Below are 24,500 nucleotides of genomic sequence, written 5' to 3'. Positions count from 1 at the left end.
TATTCCGAATTCATGGCTGGAGTAGCCCATGCGTGTTCGATCATAGCTCTAGCAATAGACCGATTTATAGCAATACAGTTTCCGATGAAGTCAAAGAGACTTAGGACTCAGAAAAACTATACGTTTGTTGTTAGTGCTATAATTGTTTTCTCTCTTTTGTACGGCATTCGTGGACCTACCCTTTACAGGCAGACAGAAAAAGTCACCCCGAGCCATGGCAACAGAAACGACACAGTGGTCAAATACCTATGTAAAGTGTCGGATGATGCAGTTCCTATTCATTTGGGATTTGTGATTGTGGACTTTACAGTGCTTTTTATTCTTCCCACTATCGTATTAATCATCTCAAATATTACTGTCTCCCGGACGTTAAACAAGAAAGCAATGACGAGGACCGGCAAAATCCCTACCCCATTACTCGCCAAAAGGAAGAAAGCTATGCGTCTTCTGCTTGTTATGGTTGCCATCTTTATAACCCTGAACTTTCCGTTATGGTATTGTCGATTAGCAGTCGATGTTTTTAAGCAGAATATCCCTAATACCGCGCTAGTGAAGCATAGTTTTATGCTTTTAGTTTTCTTTTATAACTGTTCTAATGTGTTCTTTTACGGGATGCTGAACAGCGAGTTGCGGATGATGCTGTTTAAGATATTCAGTGCGTGTGGTCTCTGTCAAGACATGGACATGTTAAGAAGATCTAGCTTTATGAGCCATTACTCATCCAGTAACACAAGTTTATACAACATTTCAAGAAGAAATACGAACACTTCACTGCGAGATATGCCAGTAATTGTTGAGAATACTTAACGAATACATGCTTTGAATTTCACCCACATTTCATCATTCAAGTTTTGGACATCTAGAATGGTGGTGTTGTTTAATATCTTACATTTTATTGAAGAATGAAAGCTGCATCCTACATGTAATTGATCTGTGAGAGTCAAACCCTTTATGCTGCAAGGTGAACCATTGGATTTTAACACAATAATGAGACCAAAAAAAAATTGAATACATTTACATGTATATTACAGATATGTACATGTATTACACAATAATCAAGTATAAATATAAGCTTTAACATCATTGATTGTTTAATTGTCATTTTATTTCATGAATATAGCATTTAAGAATTCATAACAAAAACAAAGTTAAGTAAATTAGTCATTGTAATACATCATAATCAGACATTTTATATTTGAATGAAATTTTAAAGTGAATGGATGTCATTTAAACAAAGAAAAATGTATCTAAAATCAATAAAAAGTTTAGATAAGAATTGTACTTGTACAACATTTGTGCATAGAGATCACATAATTTAATTAATCTGAGAAATTGACGTCAATTTATTCTTATAAATCACCATAGACAGTATCACATAACTGCACCATTTACATCTAATAAAACCTTGTCATGGTGTTTTTCTTCAGAAGAAAATAAAATGGTACATGTACATGACTGTGTGAAAATGCATTTAAAATGCTGGAAACTCTAGGCTTTCTAATAAATACATATACTGCTTATTTTTTACAAGAAGTCAAGCCAAATAAAACTGTATATAATTATATAATTTTTGGATGCAATATCACCACTTCATGTTATTTTTATAACCCAGACATAGTCTGCCAACAAAAAAGAATTCTATTGTAAATTGTTATTTACAATGAATTGACATTATGTGGTGACAAAGATAAAATAAAAAATACAGGCATAAAGGTTGAATAATTAAGTACAACATTTTCAAGTAAAGAACACATCAACATTCAAAAAATGGATTTAAAAAATTTGGGAAAAAAGTATGTAAGGACTGCAGTGTACATATATGTACACAATCATTATTCAGTTGGTACATGTAGGTATTATTGAATATCAGAAAAAATTCAAGAAGGAAAATAAAGAAAAGCACATTTTCATTTTTATGTGTGTATGTGTCCACATTATAAAATACTGAGCAGGTATATGTATGAATTATTCTTGTAGTATATTCAAGAACTGATGGTTAAGTACAAATAAAATTGAATTAATTATTAAAATTTGGCATAAGTTTTAGCTTAATAGCAAACCAAAGACTACAAAAACTGAGAATTTAATAAGGAAAATTTTAATAATTTTTCATATTCATTAAAACTGGACTCAGTGCTAGCAAGCTTTTTCAATATTTTCCAATACTACATCTAGTATGTTCATTCAGGTAGCTAAATTTGAACAGTTTTAAAAAGAAAAACAAATGGAGTTCACTTCCCTTTGCTCTGCTCTTGATCAAAATGATTTAATTAAGGAATTAATTTAATAGCTGCCCAATTTATATGGTATAAACAAAGTTCTGGCAGTTTACGCTTTATAAACCAAGTAGTGGTTTATAAAAAAGCGTAAATTGTTCCAACCCAGTTTATACTGCAAAAATTGGGTAGCTATTAAATTCATTCTTTATTTAATTTTCATTCATTTAGTGTAAGTAAATAAGATGAATGTCCTTTAAAGATGACTTCATACTGTACAAAATTCAAATCTAATGTCAGGTGAATTAAATACATTTTTGACACAAGTCAACATGAGTAGGCAACACAGTTTATACAATATAAAGTAAACTTTTCATCTAATCAAATGGTGTGTTACAACCTGAAATAAAATATATTCGTAAAACCAAATTAAGCTCTAAGTTCAAGGTAATTCTTTTGAGTTTTAAAACATTACGGAACAGAGATAAGGGCAGATCATATTAATGGTGCAAAATTATTATTCAGCCATTTTGATAAAGTTGATGTGTTCTTCCTTATTCAGTATATTTACCAGTGCTTAAAGCAGTAATGATACCATTTTAAAAAATATATTTACAAAAAGCTGCCCTCAACATTTGAGCCAACATTAGATGTCCCATTTTGACAAATTGATGGTACATGCATTGTAATAAAATCATATGCTAAGCACTTAATCAGTCAAAAGCTTTCTCAAATTCTTATGCTCAGTATATGTTTTATCTATGGACACTTCTGCTTTCTGAGAGCACCAAATTCTGCACATGTCATGAAGTGGTTTCCATGGATCCAACCATTAAATATTCCAGCTGCTTAAAGGTTATGGGAATTAAGCTGCTAAGCTATTCACACTCTTTTGCAGTCTGTTTGCAGGAGCATGCTATGCCTTGAATGGGACAGTGACCACAGCCTTGATTTTTCTTGGTCTGCGGTCGGTACAAGCACGGCGCTGTTTGCGGGGACAGCCAGCGAGGGACTGGGATGCTGGACTGAGTATTTAACAGTTTTATTTAAATCAAGAGAGTTTTATGATAATGTTTAATGTTAGCCTTTTTGATCAAACCCATCAGTTCCATCAGGACCACGTGGTTGTCTTAAAATAGCCATTGTACAGTTATTATTTAGGTTTGGTCTTCCATCTTCAAGCTGCATCAGCCTAGGTGGTCTGAAATAAAAAAAAGTAAAATAATAAGGTAAATAATGAGTCCTATTGAATGTGCTGACTATATAACAAATAAAAATGATGAAGTAATTTCATAGCTAAAGGTCTTTTTTGTTCCTTGTTGCATTTCGACTTTCATTTTTGCATTTCCAGGTGATAGCCACCAACTAGACCTAATTATAAACAAGTGGTTCATAGATTATTCTAAACAAAATGTATCATATTACCCTGATTTTCTGATGTCAGATGGACAATTAAAGCAGCAGTTAAGAAATATAGTTTGGTGATCAATAGAGAATTTTGCAAGGAAAATGTTGTTTTTTCCCCCCAAAAATTCATGTGTATTTATATATACCAGTACTGAACAATTCATTGATCATTTATTCGAAATAAAGATCACAGCCTCAGATTTGCAAAACAGAGACTACCATTAAATCTTCCATTAAAGCTTAGTGCTTTCCTTTGATTCCACAAGTCACTGCATTATGGCATCATGAACTGCATCAATGTCCCTCTTCATGAAAACTCCTCCAAAATAGCCAAGGACTCTTTTATTTCATCCTTTCCAATATGAAACAAAATTAACATTGTTGACTTACACACTACCAACCTGTTATTAGTCACTGCCACTTCCTCTTTCACTTCTGTTGATGAAGTTGAACCTAAGATTCTCTTTCTTGCTTCAGCATATTCTGCTTCTCTTTGTTCCAAAGTTTTGGTAGGTTTGTTGCTTGCTCTGTAAATTCAATGTACACAATACTGAAAATCACTTCAATAAACAGAGAATGTACACACTTGACACTTATGTACAGCTATATGCACCTAAAATGAACAAAGGTGACTTTTCCATGTATACATATATAAATATTTACATTTCCAATGTCTTTGTCTGAGATAAAATTACAAATTGTAAAAACACTTTATTTCTACATAAATCTACTGGTTCATCGATAGGCGCGGTTAAAAAAAATCACGTGCGGGGCGGGACAAATAGAGGGAGAAGCGGGGCTATTAGCACGGGAATTTGCAGAATCAGGAGCATGTAAATATAAGGAATAACTGTCAGATTTTTTGGATTCATGACGATGATCAATCGATTGGCTTGCGTGATAATTTTATGCATAAACGCCTTCGGCGTTTATGCAAATTATCACGCAAGCCACTCGATTGATCACATCATGAATCCAAAAAATAAGACAGTTATTCCTTAAATATATATGAAAATATTATTCAACAAGATGTGTTTGGGAAACACTGATCCCCCCGATGGCAGCTTACGGTAAAGGTTAAAGTTTCTCAAATGCAAGTCAAAATCCAGGCCAAAAGATAAAAAAATGTTGGTACCCAAAGAAAGGTCTTGTCTCAAGGAATATACCTGTGAAATTTGAAAGCCCTAGCTGCAACTGTTCAAAAGTTATGGCGAAGGTTAAAGTTTTTTAAAAGTAAGTAAAACTTCAAGGTCAAGGTCAAAGTTGTAAGTATTTAAAGGAAGGTCTTGTCACAAGGATTACATATGTGAAGTATGAAAGCCTTAGCACCAACCATTCAAAAGTTACGGCCAAGGTTAAAGTTTTTCAAAAGTAGGTCAAACTTCTATGACAAGGTCAAAGGGTCAAAGTGGTTAGTATCAAAGGAAGGTGATGTCACAAGAATTACATATGTGAAGTATGAAAACCCTAGCATCAACCACTCAATAGTTATGGCCAAGATTAAAGTTTTTCAAAAGTAGGTCAAACTCCTAGGTCAAGGTCAAAAGGTCAAAGTGGTTGGTATCCAAAGAAAGGCCTTGTCACAAGGATTACATATGTGAAGAATGAAAGCCCTAGCTCCAACTGTTCAAAAGTTATGGCCAAGTTTAAAGTTTTTCAAAAGTAGGTCAAACTCCAAGGTCAAGGTCAAAGGGTCAAAGATGTTGATATCCAGAAAAAGGTCTTGTCACAAGGAATACACATGTGAAGTTTGAAACCCCAAGCTCCAATTGTTCAAAAGTTATGGCCAAGTTTAAAGTTTTTCAAAAGTAGGTCAAACTCAAAGGTCAAAGTTGTTGGTATCCAAAGGAAGGCCTTGTCACAAAGAATACACTTGTGAAGTTTGAAACCCCAAGCACCAACTGTTCAGAAGTTATGGCCAAGGTTTAAAGTCTCAATAAAGTTAAATTCGTTGCATTCCATACTTATCACGTGATCACATACTATATATATCCTCACTCATTCATGTTCGATTATTGAGTCTCGCTATAACCTACGGGTATACAAGTATATTTAAAAATGAGGTAAACATTATGTATTTGATATTTTATGTATGTTTACGGGTCTGAATGTATTGATTAATGAAAAAATTATTTATAATAGACTGAATCAATATCATAATTATATAAGGCAATGCAAAATAAAAGGTTATAGCGAGTACCATTCCTAACATATGAGTTCTTTTCATTACTCTCATACTTAAGATATAATTGTTTTATATTCGGACGAACATAGTGAGGGAGAATATAATAAACTTTTGCAAAAGTGGGTCAAACTCCAAGGTCAAGGTCAAAAGATCAAATATGATGGTACCCAAAGAAAGGTCTTGTCACAAGGAATGCACATGTGAAATATGAAAGCCATAGCTCTAACCAATCAAAAGTTATGGGCAAGGTTAAAGTTGACAACAGACAGACAAACAGACAGACAGGACAAAAACAATATACCGCCAGGATCTTTCGATCCAGGGGCATAAAAATGCATAGCATATAAATTCTGTCATATCATCATCTAAATTTTGATTTCAAGTTTCAAATTGTGTTTGACAAACTGTCAAAATAATCCTCACATATTTTTACTCCTGATGTTATCCTTCTGTTTGCAATGTCATAAATAGAAAAGTTTTCATGACCATAGATTAACCATATTATGTGTAAAATATGCAACAAATTTTTTTCTAGCAATTACAAGAATTTTTAAGCCATTTCTCAGGGTGTTAAACTAATTTGTAATCCTTGATAGCCATGTGGGCTACTGAACCTTGCAATTCTGGGGCCCACATCAAAATTTATTTGCCCACAGATTATCAGACCTTCTACTGAATATAAAAACAACCCCATTTTCGTTTTTTTATCATGTGCTTCCTTTTCTATCCGTTGTAACGTTATGCATGATTTATCTAAATTTGAAGTGGAACTCTTCTGTTTATGAAGATTGATATGATCATTCAATATCATATAAAGAGCACATGGCACGTTTTCATTCACAAATAACATCAGTACTTTTTGGTTTCTTGGGCTGATTGACGGGGAGACCCGTGGATGCCACATTGTGCCCGACACAATCACTTAGACGCTTTATGTATAAGTACTTCTTACGGGACAATCACTTAGACGCTTTATGTATAAGTACTTCTTACAGGTAATTATAAAGCATTTTACTGATTACGAAATTTTTCAAGAGAAAAATACAAAACATTCAAACAAAATTGAAAAACAAATATTTATTATCGTAAATATCTAATCGCCATGTGGGCAACTTGAACGTAATTTTAAGTCGCCCACATGGAACATTAGTCGCAAATTGCGAGTGGGCGACTGTTAATTTCAAACCCTGTTTCTAAATCATTAGTATTAGGCCAAATAAAAAAATATGTGTGGTTCCGGTTACCCGACCGTCCCTATTTTATACCCCCGACCCTAAACTTTTTTTGGCAATTTTCATATTTTTTCTGGATTTTTCCCCAATTTCCATCAATGGCTCCAGTTTTAGTTTCAGCAATGACGGCCCCCTTGCACAACATAGTGCAAGTGTTTATTAGTGTTAAATCCAAAGCAAGCTAGCATGTAGGTGTCCCCTACCAATATTGACTAGTATATTATCACACCACATCTAAATGTCATTTGCAAAGTAGTGATAAGTATTATTTAGAAAAATTAAGAAAGTCATTTTGTTTAAAAAAAAAAAAAAGAAATCTCTACCTACCTACCCTAATTTTTTTTACCCTGAATATCTTAAATCCTCGGTTATCTCAAAGTATTTTCTTTGTCCCTTTGAGTTCGAGATAACGAGGTTTGACTGTACTTGAAAAGAAATCTGCTCCAAAAACTTTAACCTGGGATGCGGATGCCTGCACTGATGGTATTACATAAACTCCCCAACTTCGTTGAGGTGAGCTAAAAATTCAAAATCCATATTCTTGACGTTATCATGAAACTAACTTAATGTCATACTGGGCTGTGCAGCTTGTATATACAATCTATTCACACCTATAATTTTTGTAAAATAGTGTATATTGTTTAAGTTTTATATATTTACTAAATCATGGTCTATATCAAAATTATGTTGTATACACTTGGCAGTGTGGTCAATATCAAGAAAATTTTGGCATTTGTCTAAGGCTAAATAAAAAAATATGCGTGGTTCCGGTTACCCGACCTTCCCTATTTTATACCCCCGACCCTAAACTTTTTTTTGGCAATTTTCATATTTTTTCCGGAATTTCCCCCGATTTCCATCAATGGCTCCAGTTGAAGTTTTAGCTTCAGCAATGACGGCCTCCTTGCAAAACATATTGCAAGTGTTTAATAGTGTTAAATCCAAAGCAAGCTAGCATGTAGCTGTCCCCTACCAATATTGACTAGTATATTATCACACCACATCTAAATGCCATTTGCAAAGCAGTGATAGGTATTATTTAGAAAAAATTAAGAAAATCATTTTGTTTAAAAAAAAAAAATCCCTACCTACCTACCCTAATTTTCTTGGAAGTGTAACCGGAACCACACATATTTTTTTGTTTGGCCTTACCAAATTTCCAGACCTTTCCACTAAATTTTCTCTTTTTCTTCACTTTATGACATTTTTTAATGACAACACAAAAATTCATGATACTTTAAGGTGTTTTGTCAATCAAGTGAAATTTCTTATAAAGAACTATTTGGTAATGACCAATATTTGCCCCCAAAATCAAACTTTTTTTAAACCAGAAGGATATCCACAGACTTCAAAGCATTATATATTTTCATTAGCCATGAAGCTATATGTTAAATATGACATCAGGAAAATGAGGTAAATTCAAAATGTCCATGATTTATAGAGAACTAGATGTGTCGTAACGCCACGATTGCCCCAGCAGGCAGCCAAAATTTCAAATGCCACATTTAGTTTTAAATTTGTCTTCCATCATGACCAGTATTTTCTGGTAAAATACCTGCATATGCAATTTCAAGCTTATACATACATCTCTACAAAAGTTAGAGAGCAGAAACTAAAAAATTCCTATTTTTTTCTACGTTCAAGAGAAATAATTCTGTCAGATCATCAGACCACAACCAAATTTAAACTTGAATGTATTTTCTGGTAAAATGCCTACACTTGCAATTTCAATCTTATACTACTCCAGAATGCTAGCGGTTCACGGTGAGATACTTTTGACTTGGCTCCGCGTATAAGGAGCGTAGGGACGTTGATCGAGGCTCTTATTTGTAGGAGTAAATCTTAAACATACTTCCTCACAAAAAGTTAGAGAGTAGAAACTGAAAATTTCTTATTTTTTTCTAAGTTCAAGAGGGATAACTCTGTCAAAAATCATCAGACCATGACCAAATTTGAACTTGACCTGTATTTTCTGGTAAAAATCTGCATATGCAATTTAAACCTTATACATAAATCCCTACAAAAGTTAGAGAGCAGAAACTGAAAATTTCTTATTTTTTTCAAGTTCAAGTGGGATACTCTGTCAAAAATCATCGGACCATGACCAAATTTGAACTTGACCTGCGTATTCCTATGACGTATCCATATGTCAAATTTTTAGTTGAATGTATGCAACTGTTGCAGAGATAATGAATGGAAAATGAATGATGACAGAATGATGGAACACAGTAACACTATATGCCCCCGGCCATTTTATGGCAGGGCATAAAAAGGTTACATGTATATGTCAATATTTTGAGTAAAAGTCACAGGCTGCAGGTCTGCTCCAAAATCCAGAAAGTTAGTGACGTCATAGAAACAAAAATTGCTGGTAATCCACTCCAAAAGACCAAAACTATAATATTTTTGGTTAATTTAGATTTTTCACACAATGTAATATACAATTCAGCTCATTTCAAGACATTTTCAAAATTTGACTTTTCTGGGGGCAAAAATAAGCATATCCAGCATATAGCTCTTTCATTAAATTAAACAATTGATCTTGCCTTGTCCCTTGGTTTGCTGTAGAATTTGCATCTGATTTCCTTTTTAGTATGCGAACCTGCGGAGCATACTGGGTTCTATTTCCATCTTCAACCACAACCGCATCTGATGCAAGTCTATAGAAAATGAAAGGTATACATTTACTACAATTCTATTATATAAAGACTGTCCTACATGAGTGCTTCCACCACATTTTAAACAATATCAAATAAATTTGACTTGTTAAAAATTGTTTTCAAAGAAAATACTTAAACAGTAAAGTTTATTCATTTGAAATGATTTCCAATCCGGTTTTAGCTGTTTATATCACATTTGCAGTCTATACGAAAGACATCGGACCATCGGACCTGACCGATGTGCAGTGCCTCTGGTCCGATGCGTCTTTTTTTTACACTGGACAAGAATGTCCGATGTGTCAGTGTCCAGTTTTGAGCATTATTTTTTGGATGCTGTATCATTTAAATGTTTGTTACAGTAAAAAAATATTGCAGAAATCAAAATACCTAAATGAATGTGATTAAAACCGCATGGTCCATCTACAGTATTATACAGGAGTGATCCCTTGTTAAAGAAAAGCTGTTAAGCTAGTAGTCTACTACTCTGTATTTTCACCTATTTCACTTTTTTACATTAGGCTTTTCGGTCTGACAAAACTTGGTTTGGTCCTGTGTGTTCATTGATTACACAGGACCAAATGTCCTGTGTGGTCCAAAAAACTTTCGCATAGACTGCATTTGATACATATACCCAGTAACTTGACACATATGACATTCAAATTGAATGTGTTTCAAAGTCTACGAAAATTTTGATGCTAATTTTGGCCACTGCTGTGAAGCGTGCATGGAGTTGTTTTATATGTTTTTCTCCAGAAATTATTCAAGTGTAATGTATTTATAATATGATTTTGAACTTATCTTCCATCATTACGCTACAGATATGAATATAAAATACATTCTATAAGGGTTGTGAAATGATATATATATATATTCCTGTATTCTTCTCTGCAGTATTGAAATTTTTTATGCTGGAAAATTAATAAAATGAAAAAAGTAACCTGTTTCTTTTTTCATAGCAAGAAAAACCTCTCCATGGGTTAGTAAAATTTGGCACTTAATGATTTAAACAGCTTTTAAATATTTCTATCAAATTTTAAACTTTAATCATCAATTAAATATATATTCATCCCTGTTAATTGCAATCATACACAAGAATATACAAGTATGGTACAAAAAATATTAAAATATCTTCCTAGCCCTAGTGCACATTGCCCATATACTTACTTTTTAGATTCCTTTAATTTCATTTCTTCTAGTTTCTTGTCAAGATCCTTTAAAAAAAAAAGTTAAATTGATAATTAGGCAATCATAATGAAACATGGGTAGATGATTCTAATCTTTGCATAATGATATATAGCTATTACAATGAAAAATCCACAGTGTTGCAAATGTCAACATTGTGTATCAAAATTTTGAAGCAAGAAAAAAGAAGTTGAGAAAATGTGTTGACTTTTTCTTTATATGGATTATTTTTGGGGGAAAAGGCATATACAAGCTCAAAAACTTTATTTTTTGGGGGAAAAGACTTACACAAGCTCTAAAACTATGTTAAGTTTATAATTTAGTGGGTATTTTCAGTGCAACTTTTTTTTATTCCAAAAATCTTGATAGAGCAGATCTTCTCCAAGTTGCTACATTACAATTACATGGGACAAATTCTATCTGTTATAAAGGCTTGTTCTAAGACACAGTTAAATTATTCTGACAGGTTTTGTTCCCAGACACTGTTAATTCAAAAGCAATTTGTATGTAACCACCAATTGTAGGTAAAATAATATGAAAATATTGATAATCGCTGGATGATACGATCTATCAAGAATTTAAACTTGATTATTCTTAAATATTTCAATCAATACAAAATGTTACAGATCATCTTAAATACTCATTATCTCATAATGTTCCTTGGGTACAATTTAAATGAACACCCTGTGTCACAACAAAAGCCAACTCGCAAATTTTATCATTGCTCTTTATAAAAAACATCTTATTTTTTGTTTTTAATGAGTATTTTTCAGTCAATTGAAAACATGAAAAGGGTATGAGTGAAAATAATTTAAAAGATTTATCATTATAACTAACCATGCTATCACAAAAAGAAAATATACTACTTTACCCCAGTATCTTCAAACTCCTCCCAGCTATCAAGCACATCTCCATTTGCTTCTTCTGCCATACTGAATATGTGTAAATATGGAATTTCTCTCAATATCAAGATTACTGTACCATCTGATTTGAAAGAGGGGTGGTGTTCCTCAAACTATTTTCATTTCAAACGATTTTTACGACCTGCCAAAAGTGAAGACAGTCAACATAAAAGTTAGCCGTTGCAGTGAAAAATATCCGGAAAGAAATTAACATGATAAATAAAAATATCTTATTAGAGAAAAAAATTCAGCTGTAAGGTATATATTAAATTAACTCGATACTATATTTTTAAAATTCTTTATTAAAAAAAAAAAATGTGTACAGGTGTACCGGTAGTTTAATAACAAGATCTACTGAGCGTTTAAAATCAAGCTGATTCCAAGCGTGCATGTGAAAAAGTTTGTTGTCATTTCAGAAGGACAAATGTGAAACGATGTCGGGTGGTGATCATAATCATGTTTCTGCTCATGACAATGCCGTATTGAACAGAATATTCAATCCCAATTTACCATACGGCGATGTTGTAGACGAAGAAGAAGTGGAGAATGAAACTGGTAGTTGCAAATTAACTTTGACCAGGACATAAATAAATATGCCATCATGGACCTACATAGTTTAAATAATCATTTTCAATTTAGTGGCAAGTCTCCACTTTTGATGAATGTCTTAACATGTCCATTTTAATGTGCTTATGTGTCTGGCTTCATATTTTTATTTGGAGGCAGGGTTCGACACTAACATTTTTACCTTGGTGGACCGCAGGTCCACTAGTCAAAAAATATTGGTGGACCTTCTCAAATTCTGGTGGACCTTTATAAATGTTTGAATTAATGAATGAGTTCATTACACAAGGCTTGAAACCAACTTATGTACCCAGTTTCATCAGACTAATAAAGTATAAGTTTAACCAGTCAACAGAAACAAATCAATTAGTCAGGAGTTTTCAGCAATATTGTAAAACATATTTTCAATATTTAAAAAAAAGAACACAATCTACATCTTCAAACAATTTGTCATTTTAATATCATTTATTTACAATGGTAAAAACCTGCATTTATTTAGCTTCCAACGGTAGATACAATTTATAATCCCAATAATTGAGTTGTTCATATAAACAAATGAATTTTTCATGTATCTATGGCTAAAATACTTTTTACTACGATGCAAAACTGACAAAAGTATATTTATTTATTTATTTATTTTTATTAATTATTATTTATTCAAATAAACTGCGATCATATGATTCTTTTATGTGATATAATGTATAGCAGAAAAAAAAACAGGAACTGCAGATAACATATTCATAAAATATAAATCACACCTGTTTGAGGACACTGCATAAATGCAGCTGTCAATCAATTCTCATTATCTCCAAACCTGGCCATCAGAGTGCGTTCAGGCGTGAAGTGATTTCCTGTTACCCAGTGTATATTTTCACACCTTTCTGTGCATTAAACAAACAAAGTACAGACTGACCAATTTGGCTGGAATTTTACATGCTTCTTTTTCAGGGTCCGTGTTGAATGTTCTTGCAGTCAATGTTATTGATATTGTAGTCATCAATATTACATGTAAAATATATATTTAGTCACTAGGTTCCCCTGATTACCCAAAATAAATTATACCCTATTTATTTCTTGTAAAATATAAGTATGGATGAATTAATCGTTGATTTACGGATGTCGATTTATAGAAAAAGTGGAATTACCATTTCTTTTTAATATGGTGTTTAATTTCAAAGTGGTCCGACGGTCCAACTAGTCCAGAACATTTGGTGGACCTTCCAATTTTTTGGTGGACTCGGGCCGCCGGTCCACCGTTAGTGTCGAACCCTGGGAGGTTAGGCAGGTGCAATCAACTGATACATGTCAGATATAGCTCAGTTGGTAGATCAACAGCTTACCATTCGTCTAGAATTCACTGGGCCAGAGTTCAAGTCCTGGCCTGGTCTGTCCAATTTTCTAACTTTCTGTTACATTTGTTGCCATGTCATGAAAGTGACACGAGAAGGAATTGTAAAGTATTGCTGGATGTGAGAAAATGTAGCTTTAGTGTGAATAATTCCAAACTCATTTTCTTATATGTCTGTAATAAAATTTAATTTTAGATTTCTAATAGAAACTAATATCATATAAGTGTTTGTTTCATTTCAGAGGAAGAAACTGATGAAATTAAAGTCTCAAAGCAGCTAGAAATTGAGGGGGTCCAAGCAGCTGAGAGTGGGGACATAGAGACAGCATTAAATTCATTCTCGAAGGCCATTCAGAACACCCCCCAAAGGGCATCAGGTTATAATAATCGTGCTCAGGCTCTTCGTCTTAAGGGGGATGTCCAGGGTAAACATATAAAATAAATATGTAAACTATTTATTTCATATAAGTATTTTGTCATATAGTCTCAGGCAGAGTAAAATATTTGAACAGTGAGCACTAAAAATTTGAATGATTATGCCTCCATCTATCCAACATACATGTTAACTTACTGTGATGAAAAGATGGAGATTCAGACCTCAAAAGTGGTAACATTGAATTGGGTGATTTTTGCTTCAATTTTGAGATATAAGTTTGGCCTCTAATGACCACTGCAATAATTAAAATTAAAAAACAACAGCTTACTGCATTTAAGAAGACAAAACAACACTTACATAAATAATGCATGTTTTTTTTTATCTTTATCACAATGACTGTTAGTAGCTGCTTTGCCTTTTGAAGAATGATTTTTGTTGATATAGCCCAGTGATGTACCGATTTATCAATTAAATAAATCATCTATTCAAAATGCCCCCCTCCCCAATTATGGATGATAATTATAATTTTGATAATTGATTAATCACAATATTATTTAAGCAAATTATTCCTATGATTCATTCTTCATTGAATGTAACTAAATCTTAAGTATAAGTTTAATAAATGAATCCAATGATACAAATACGTACATCAAAAATGCATTTTAGAAATCATTTCAGAATTTTTTACCAATTATTCTCCATTCAAAATTGAACAAATTTTATACTTGAAATCAATCGTTTATGAATTGATTATTGTGCATCCAATTATTCTGATAATCAATTATGAAAAAAAAAAAATATGATTGCTCATCAGTAGTATATGTAGCCTGCAAACAACAATTGTCATTGTCCATTTAGTTACCAAATAGAGCAAATAATGTCATTAGACAATTCAGATCTAGAACTATAAGTTTGTATTTCTTTAAACAAGATTTGTATTTTCTGCTATCATGGCAATGGGGAAATCGAAAGTAGAGTTGCAAAAGAGTATAAAATAAATATTAATTCAATTTTTAACCTTTTATGAACCATTTTTTTTAAGAACAAAGTTTTCAACCAGATTCTAGAATACCATCCCTCTCTTTTTTGTGGTGAGGATGTAAATGAAAATTATCATACCCAAATGTAATCATGAAGATGTAAATCCCTGTTACTGTTCAATGCATTCTTGAAGTCCATCTAAAGATGGGCACCAAAACAGTGTTTGTATCCTCCCAGTTCAAATCATGCTATTCTTTGAAAACCAACAAGATTTTATGACCAGGTGGCTTCAAAAATGGCTACCCTAGCGAATTTAAAATGGAATTTATAGAAAAGTGGTAGATTTTTTAATAAAAGTGGTAGGTACATGTAGGAGATGGAGTAAAAAAGAGACTTCCCTGTAAAGTGGTAGAGTTTAACATGTATGCATCCACTTTCATCCCATAAAGATTTACTTAGTTGTCCTCTTTGAGCCTTGAGCACATAAGGCCTGCACTGAAGACTGCCATTTATGTCTTTCAGCTGCCATTTTATGCACCATGCTTAAAGTACGTCCCTGATCTTTCATCTCTTGTTCTACTTATCACCGCCATGTCTCGTTTGGTTGCCCTCTGTTTCACTTTCCTGGTGGAGACTGTACATCTTAAGGCTACTTCTGGTATATCTTATGTTTCATTCTTAGAACATGGTCAATCCATTTTCATCACTTTTTAATCTGGTCAAATATGGCAGGTATTTGTATTCTTTCATACAGCTTCTCATTACTGATCTTGCTTAGCCAGAATATCTTGAGTATTCTGTGGAAGCATCTTTTTAGAAGGTGTCTGATTTTAGTGTGTTGTTGTTTGACATCTTTCAGGATTCAGAGCCATAAAGGAGGACTCCAATATTATTTGTTTTTAAATCCTTATGTTGGTTTTAGTTCTGATGATTGAGGACTTCCAGATATTCCATAGGATTGAAAAAATGACACAGGCTTTTGCTATTCTACTTTCAACATCCATGGTGGAATCTACATTGGCTGTGATCTTGCTGTCAAGATATTTAAACAATAAAATGCTTTCTTTGGTTGTTGGTATGGGAATTAATGTTGCAGCTGTTGCAGAAAAAATGCATAACCCGCTCACGCAGGTTATGTATTTTTTTCTGCAATAGCTGCAACGTTAATTCCCATATCAACAAACAGAAAGATGTTTTATTGTTTATATTTATATATGTACAAAAAATCATCTAAAGTAGGATTAAGTTGATTAAATATTGTATTATTGATATGTACATTATTGTACGTTTAATTGATAGAAGAGCCACTGCTCAAGAAATCTTTACAGGTGATATGCTTATTGCTGTTTACTGACTGATAAACAGCAATGGTTTTCTTAAGAAATAAAGGAGAAGATATTCAGTGGATGTCAATATATACAGTTGAATTTTGGTATCTGGAACACGGATATCCTGAATATCATGGATATGTCGAAGTGATTTTGAAGTTCCAACTGCTTATTCCTTAAGTCTTTTACCCTAGATATCTTGAATCCTCGGTATTTTCTCGGTCCATTTGAGTTCTAGATAACGAGGTTTGACTGTATTTAATTCTAATCTATTGTTGTTTGCTGTGACTTCCTTGTCTATCTTTGTATTTATCTTTATTAATTTTGTTTTGTTAACATTTATATTTAGTCCTATTTGTCTGCCATACTGGACTAGGTCATCAGTTTTGCGTTGTATATCCTTATGTCCCTGTGCTAGTAAAGCGATTTCATCTGCAAATTTAAGTCAAGATCTTTAAGTGACTGTTAAAATGTCCAGGACATTCCTCTACTGGCCTGAATGATAGTGACTTTCATAACCAGTCTATGCCTATGCAGATGTGGCAATCAGACAGGTTTGATCACTGGTGGCCAGATAGCTTACTTGGTAGAGCACCTGACTGGAGATTTTCGTGGTCTGAGTTTGAATCCCGGTTTAGTCTGTCACATTTTCCCACCTTACATGCACTTCCCTAGTTTTTAGTGAGTACATGTATTAAGGACAGATGATACCAAAAAAAAAATGGATGCTTGGATTGATGTATATTTTTGTATCTATTTTGGTGGTAAATGATGCAAATATCAAATTTCTAAAAAATTAAGAAATTGTAAACTTTCTATGCTGTTCAAAATTCTACCTTTCTGCAATCATCCTTAAGAATTTATACAAGTTTTAATCACTTTATAGGACGTTCAAATTTGAATAAAGAATTTTAAAAATCTATTTGGTTTAACTTGTCCATTTTAATTATATAAATACGACTTCTTCTTTTTTTATATTCTTGAGTTTTGGAAAAAAAAGTTTGTACATGGTTGTGCTGGTCATTGTTTCTATGTGAGTAAAATATTTGATGACCAGTGGCAAGTTTTCGAGCCCCATTTCCTGTCCTTCTCATTTCACATGTACCTAGCATTTCGACGATGTACCTTTCCATTTCCTTTAAGACTTGAGTTAATTTTCCTGTCTGGTGGAGGTTGTGGATGTTTCAGCAACCAACTGTACATATGGTACTTCTTTAGGGTGGAGGATGTCCACCCACTAACTGGATGTCAGTTTCCTGCTGGGTTTGACTGCCATCCTTCATGTGTTCAGTTTCCTGAGTAGTTTTCATACTTCCCTTGTTACTATTATCCTCGGCTTTGGTTCCTGTAGCAGTTAGATTAAAAATTTTTACATGTTAGGGTTGCTACATGTAATTATAAGCAAAACCCCCTGGACTCGGAGGACCATTGGTTTTCTGTCAAGGTTTTCCTTCCCTTAGTCACAGGTTCTGGTTATTTAAAGGCACTGGAGACTCACCTTTCACCGCTATAGCATTTCGAGGGTCACTGAAACAAGGAGGTGTGACAAGTGGCTTGCTGGCAGAACATATTTGAGATGGTGGGCATTAACTCAAAGTTTTGTTGACGAATCTCAGTCACCAAAGGAACACACCTCAAGACCCTCATCAACATTTGAAGACTTAGCAATTAAAAGAAGAAAAGAAAAAAAATGTGAATTTTGCTAAAAATGAATTTGTGATCACTGTTAAGATAAAAAACATATTTATAAGCTGCAGCATGCATTGTACATGTAGGATGTTATCCAATAAGTCAGCTTAAAGGTTAAATTATGTGTAGTGATTAGATCTTTATAAATGACAATAGCATTACTAATATAATTATGTAGATATCATTTAAGGTACATATATATTATATAAAAATATTAAGCAACAAATGTCCTTAACAGGTGCTTTAGAGGATTTGAACATGGCTATAACACTAAGCAGTGGGTGTGGTTCAGTGGCTTGCCAGGCATACACTCAGCGAGGCCTTATCTACAAACTGGAAGGTAGGAAGCTCATTGATTATTCTTTGATTCTTTATGGGAGTGAATTCAGTGTGCTTTAGGAATCGGAAAACAAATTTAAAAAAAATGAGGCAATCAATGTCTTTTCTTCCTTTTTAGCTCACCTGAGCCGAAGGCTCAAGTGAACTTTTCTGATAGAAATTTGTCCGTTGTCTGTCGTCGTTGTCGTAAACTTTTCACAATTTCATCTTCTTCTCCAGAACTACTGGGCCAATTTCAACCAAACTTCCCACAAAGTATCCTTGGGTAAAGGGAATTCAAGTTTGTTCAAATGAAGGGCCACGCCCTCTTCCAAGGGGAGATAATCACAAATTAGTGAAAAATTAGTGGCATCATTTAAAAATCTTCTTCTCAAGAACCACTGGGCCAATTTCAACCAAACTTGCCACAAAGTATCCTTGGGTAAAGGGGATTCAAGTTTGTTCAAAAGAAGGGCCACACCTTCTTCCAAGGGGAGATAATTATGAATTTGTGAAAAATTATTGGCATCATTTAAAAATCTTCTCAAGAACCACTGGGATTGAAAATATGAAACTTATACGGAAGCATCATCAGGTAGTGTAGATTCAAGTTAGTTCAAATCATGACCCCCAGGGGTAGGGTGGGGCCACAATGGGCAATCAAAGTTTTACATAGGAATATACAGGAAAAATCTTTAAAAATCTTCTTCTTAAGGTATTCAATGTATAATGAAGGGATATTGAACAATTTTGAATCATATTCAACTAATTAAATATGTATTGCTAGATAACGATAAAAGTGAAATGAACCAAATTCACATCACTGATAACATAAGAAGTTGGCTATTTAGCACATTAAACGTTTTTGAAGAGTATCTGCCCTTGATGCAAAAAAAGAAATTTTAATTTTGTCAAAATATCTGTGGCAAATGATTCATTTTATTTTACATTTTAATAAAGAGAGAGTTTATGCATATTTTCACCAAGAGATTTATATGGAGTTCAAATTACTTTTTACAATATCCTAATAATACATGTGCTGTCCATAGACTTTAATGTAAAATTCAAGGTGCAACTAATTGGTCAATATCAAAATTTTGTAAATTCCTTTGGTGGAATATTTTTATGTGATAAAACCTTCAAAATACTACCTTGATTAAAAATATCGGACCATTCATTTATTAGGTACAAAATATGGTCGTTATACATTGAATACCTTAAGAACAGTAAAGCCATGATTGGTCGTATTTATATGGAAACATCCTCAGTTAGTGTAGATTCAAGTTTGTTCAAATCATGACCCCCGGGGGTAGGGTGGGGCCACAATGGGTGATCAAAGTTTTACATAGGAATATACAGGAAAAATCTTTTAAAAATCTTCTTCTTAAGAACAGCAAAGCCATGATTGGTTATATTTATATGGAAGCATCCTCAGTAAGTGTAGATTCAATTTTGTTCAAATCATAACCTCCGGGGGTAGGGTGGGGCCACAATGGGCGATCAAAGTTTTACATAGGAATACAGAGGAAAAATCTGTAAAAATTTTCCTTTTCTAGAACAGCAAAGCCATAATTAGTCATATTTAAATGGAAGCATCCTCAGGTAATGTAGATTCAAATTTTGTTCAAATCATGAACCCCCAGGAGAATAGAGGGGCCATAACAGGGGATCATAGTCAAACAAAGGAATACAAATGATATATATCAATTAAAATTGTCTTCTTTAGAACAACAAAGCCATTATTTGTCTTATTAATTCAAAAGTATCCCTATGAAGTATAGATTCAAATTAATTCAAATCAACACCCCCCATCCCCTCGAACCACTTTTAAAACTTTTCAAGACTGAATTGCTTTCTGCTTTTTCCTAGCCAGAGTGCTCAGGTGAGCGATGTGGCCCCTGGGCCTCTTGTTTGAAATAATAGTGGCTAATGCATGACCATGGGTTTGCTGGTAAATTTTTCACTTATCCAAAGAAGATACAGTGTATGGGCACTTTTTCTAGCTACTTTTTGTAATTAAAGTATTTTTTGCAAAGCAGAAGGCTATACAAAAATTAAAAATTCCATGAAGGCATTTAATGAAGAGATTTTTTATTCCCAGGTGAAGATGAAAAGTCTTTAGAGGACTTTAAACATGCAAGCAGATTGGGTGGTCAGTTTGCGAAACAGCAAGTTGTGGCCATGAATCCGTATGCAGCAATGTGTAATCAAATGCTCTGTGAAGTTATGCAAAAAGTTCGTAATGGAGAGGTTTAGTGTGGAATACTTTCCATATCAAGATTTTTTAGGTGTCCTGAGTTACTCAGGTGACCTATTGCTGTCTGCTTTCAACAGTTGTTCTCTGTCATCTGTCACACAAAACTTTCTAAAGAGAGATAATTAATTTATCATGGTTGTAAAATCCTGTTAAGAACCACTATATAATTTCCTGATCAAAGTGAAGATTCAAATTTGTTCTTACACTACTTTTCCCCCTTTCCAATGCCTACAAAGGGGGTTGATAAAGTGTTACACAGAAATTAATAGCACCAAGGCCAGAGACAAAGAAATTCAAATTTTCATGTAAAAATAATGGGGGGGGGGGGGATCTTCTTTCCAGAGCCTCAAATCATTACATTTATTTCCAAGCATGTTCATGTTATGTAGATAAAGATTGTTCCATTTTCTAAGTAAACACCCCCTCCCCCTTCCTGAAAGTATGGCATAAAAAAGAAGTTTAAGTTTTGGGAATGATATCTATAGGGAAAATCTTTGAATTTTTTTTCTTCTCAAGGACCTAAGGCTGTAAATTGTCTTTATAATTTTATATGCAGTCATCATATTGCAGTGTAGAATTAATTTTGGGGGCAAACAGTTCTTTATATTTAAAAAGAAAATTCATAGAAATTCTCCCAAACAAGGCTTAAAATTGCCAAATTATTACAAAATTATACCCCCCCCCCAAATGAAGTTTATTATACCCCCCACAAATGGAGTTAGTCAAATTAAAATACATAATTACTTGATGGCCAGCTTTTTATTTTCAAATTTTATTTGGTATATAAAGTTGTCTAGACTAATTTAATATAAATGTATTTTTATTTTATTTTTTTATATCTCGGCAAACAAATTGCAGAGTGTCATGTCTCACAAATATGACAGATGGTTGCATTTAAGTTTTACAATCTAGTAAAAAACTATATAATGATTAGTATTTTAATGTTTTATGAGGCTGTGGCTCAATAGTTCATCATTCATTAAAAAAATACGATGATCAACTTTGACTGTCAATGATAACAAATTTTGAACACCTAGATCCACAAACATACTTTTGGTGACTTGGTACCTTTTCTGAAATCCCATTGGGGGTATTTGTCCATTTTGAATAGTTCTAGTTTTCATGTAGTGTATATTCAAATTTGTCCAAAATTTTGCCCATAGGCACAGGTGCAGATGCATTTAGACTCCAGTACATTTTAATTAGTAGGAAAAAGAACACATGTTAAAGACAAACACCACTTTATATTTGACTGTATAGCAAGTTATGATTTAGTAAAGAAAAAAATTAAGTCCATTAATAGTATAAGTAATAAATATAGCCTCTGACATATACATGTATTAATGATAATACATGGCATCACAAAATATTTATTATGTAAATAGAGGATATTCAATGTTTTGTAGTTGGATATGGAATTTATTTCACGAGTGGGACAGGATTTTTGATATTTTCACGAGTGCAAAGCACGAGTGAAAATATAAAAAATCCTGTCTCACGAGTGAAATTAATTCCATATCCAACTACAAAACATTGAATTTTCTGTTTATTACATTTTGTTTGATTTTCCCTTTGCCTCTGTCTTTTCGTAAGACATTGTCATAGGCTGTGACGTCATAGTTGAGCGGTTGAGATGTCATAGCGAAAACATTGTAATATGGATTTTAGCAACATATTTGGGAAGAAATAGGCAGTTTTAGTCTCTATCAAAATGGTTTAGTTACTATATCTTATTACCGGCCAATAATCATTTTTAGCTCACCTCAACGAAGTTGGGGGAGCTTATGTAATACCCTTGGCGTCGGCGTCAGTGTCGGTGTTGGCGTCGGCGTCCCAGGTTAAGGTTTTTGGAGCAGTTTTCTTTTCAAGTACTTCTATGGCCTATATTAGTCAGAGATGCATGGAGGATGCTTCTAGTGTGTTTCATTGTACCAGTCAAGGTTTCAGATGCTGCAATTTCAGCTGAAGAATGACCAGGTTAATGTTTTTGGAGCAGGTTAAAGTTTTTGGAGCAGGTCTCATTTTCAAGTAACTATAAGCCCTATATTGACCAAACTTGCATGGATGATATATCTAAGGATGCACACTACTGAACTTGCTTCGGATGCTGGATCTGACCTACATTTTCCGGATGAGTGACCAGGTTAAGGTTTTTGGAGCAGATCTCATTTTCAAGTAACTATAAGCCCTATATTGACCAAACTTGCATGGATGATACATCTAAGGATGCACACTACTGGACTTGCTTCAGATGCTGGATCTGACCTATATTTTCCGGATGAGTGACCAGGTTAAGGTTTTTGGAGCAGATCTCATTTCCAAGTAACTATAAACCCTATATTGACCAAACTTGCATGGATGATACATCTAAGGATGCACACTACTGGACTTACTTCAGATGCTGGATCTGACCTATATTTTCCGGATGAGTGACCAGGTTAAGATTTTTGGAGCAGATCTCATTTCCAAGTAAATAAAAGGCCTATATTGACCAAACTTGCATGGATGATACATTTAAGGATGCACACTACTGGACTTGCTTCGGATGCTGGATCTGACCTATATTTTCTGGATGAGTGACCAGGTTAAGGTTTTTGGAGCAGATCTCATTTCCAAGTATCTATAAACCCTATATTGACCAAACTTGCATGGATGATACATCTAAGGATGTACACTACTGGACTTGCTTCGGATGCTGGATCTGACCTACATTTTCCGGATGAGTAACCAGATTAAAATTTTTGGAGCAGATCTCATTTCCAAGTAACTATAAGGCCTATCTGATCAAAACTTGCATGGATGATGCATCAAGGGACGAACAATCTCAAAACTTGCTTCGGATGCTGGATTTGACTTACATTTTCTGGAGGAGTGACTAGTTTTAAGTTTTCAGATAAGTCTATTACCAAGTAACTCAAGCCCTATCAGACCAAAATCGCATAAATGTTGCATCTAGGGATGCACACTCCTAGATTATTAGTTTAGTGTGGGACTTTGCCTTACTTAAAGGCAACATTCGTTGAGGTGAGCTCTGTAATCTCTGATTACCTATGTTTTTTACTTGTTATCCTTTCACACTGTGAGAGAATATCACTTTGCAGTATCCTTTCACACTGTGAGAGAACATCACTTTTATTCAATAAATAAATCACAGTATTTCACTGTTGAAAATGTAATAAACCCTTTTTTACAAGTCTAATTTGCAGAATATCCAAGTTTCAAGAGCATTCATTTGTTACATTCATTATCATGGGTCTTATAATCTTGTCCTTCTTAGATGGACTTAAAACATTCTTACATTTCATTTATCTCTCCCTCTCTATATGTTAATGTTGTACCTTTGAATGCCCAAAAATTGGAAATAAGTTATTTACTTAATTACAGTAACTAATACTTGTAGTGGGTAAAGAAAAAAAACACGATGAGACATCCAGGTGACCATAAAGGCTCATGGGCCTCTTGTTATTATTCATTTTTTCCCTTAAATACTGAATATAAAGAATCTCATGTTGACATTATTGTCAATTTTACAGACATTTCATTTTAATCAGTGGCGGATCCTGGAATCTTGAAAAGGGGGGGGGGGCAATTTGGGGTCGGGGTAGGGGCCCACGGCCAAACCAAATAAAATTGATTTATTAAATCTTAGGTATATTTTGGATGCAAAAAAGGGGAGGGGGGCTAGGTCCCCCTCTAAATCCGCCAGTGTTAATTCAATGCATTCAAATATCATTACTAATTTTTAATACATGAAGTGTGCGTAATTGTAGATCTACGTCTGTATTTAACTGAACTGAATAAATTTTTTGAAACACATACATTATTATTATTAGCATATATCAGTAGTTGTAAAAA

At 33.6% G+C, this 24,500-nt stretch overlaps 2 protein-coding genes across 2 annotated transcripts; one reads left to right on the top strand and one right to left on the bottom strand.

Moving 5' to 3' along the window:
* Window positions 1-1,083: 1,083 nt before the first annotated feature.
* LOC133172507 (SUZ domain-containing protein 1-like) lies at window positions 1,084-11,938 on the bottom strand. Its single transcript, XM_061307403.1, has 5 exons — window positions 11,754-11,938; window positions 10,865-10,911; window positions 9,587-9,700; window positions 4,025-4,150; window positions 1,084-3,417 (listed from the first exon to the last, which is right to left on the bottom strand). Exons 1-5 carry the CDS (start codon window positions 11,811-11,813, stop codon window positions 3,297-3,299), a joined length of 468 nt encoding a protein of 155 aa, XP_061163387.1. The 5' UTR covers window positions 11,814-11,938; the 3' UTR covers window positions 1,084-3,296.
* Window positions 11,939-12,209: 271 nt separating this feature from the next.
* On the top strand, window positions 12,210-24,223 carry LOC133205279 (tetratricopeptide repeat protein 36-like). Its single transcript, XM_061341052.1, has 4 exons — window positions 12,210-12,339; window positions 13,939-14,121; window positions 18,309-18,410; window positions 20,490-24,223. The coding sequence occupies exons 1-4, from the start codon at window positions 12,219-12,221 to the stop codon at window positions 20,642-20,644; spliced, it is 561 nt and encodes a 186-aa protein (XP_061197036.1). The 5' UTR covers window positions 12,210-12,218; the 3' UTR covers window positions 20,645-24,223.
* The last annotated feature ends 277 nt before the right edge of the window (window positions 24,224-24,500 follow it).

Source organism: Saccostrea echinata, unplaced genomic scaffold, assembly GCF_033153115.1.
Source record: "Saccostrea echinata isolate AGI-Se365-2 ecotype Australia unplaced genomic scaffold, CSIRO_AGI_Sech_v1 ptg000054l, whole genome shotgun sequence".
NCBI classification, from domain to species: domain Eukaryota; kingdom Metazoa; phylum Mollusca; class Bivalvia; order Ostreida; family Ostreidae; genus Saccostrea; species Saccostrea echinata.
The sequence above is the reverse complement of the archived record's forward strand: the minus strand, read 5'-3'. Positions and strand labels throughout refer to the sequence as shown.

What these genes read in the sequence shown, in the direction of transcription:
- LOC133172507 (XM_061307403.1), bottom strand. Translation starts at nt 11,813, where the DNA reads ATGGCAGAAGAAGCAAATGGAGATGTGCTTGATAGCTGGGAGGAGTTT. An exon ending in AAATTAAAGGAATCTAAAAA is followed by an intron (nt 9,701 to 10,864) that starts GTAAGTATATGG and finishes CATTTTCTATAG; the next exon opens with ACTTGCATCAGATGCGGTTG. An exon ending in GTGGCAGTGACTAATAACAG is followed by an intron (nt 3,418 to 4,024) that starts GTTGGTAGTGTG and finishes TTTTTATTTCAG; the next exon opens with ACCACCTAGGCTGATGCAGC.
- LOC133205279 (XM_061341052.1), top strand. Translation starts at nt 12,219, where the DNA reads ATGTCGGGTGGTGATCATAATCATGTTTCTGCTCATGACAATGCCGTA. An exon ending in AGAAGTGGAGAATGAAACTG is followed by an intron (nt 12,340 to 13,938) that starts GTAGTTGCAAAT and finishes GTTTCATTTCAG; the next exon opens with AGGAAGAAACTGATGAAATT. An exon ending in TCTTAAGGGGGATGTCCAGG is followed by an intron (nt 14,122 to 18,308) that starts GTAAACATATAA and finishes TGTCCTTAACAG; the next exon opens with GTGCTTTAGAGGATTTGAAC.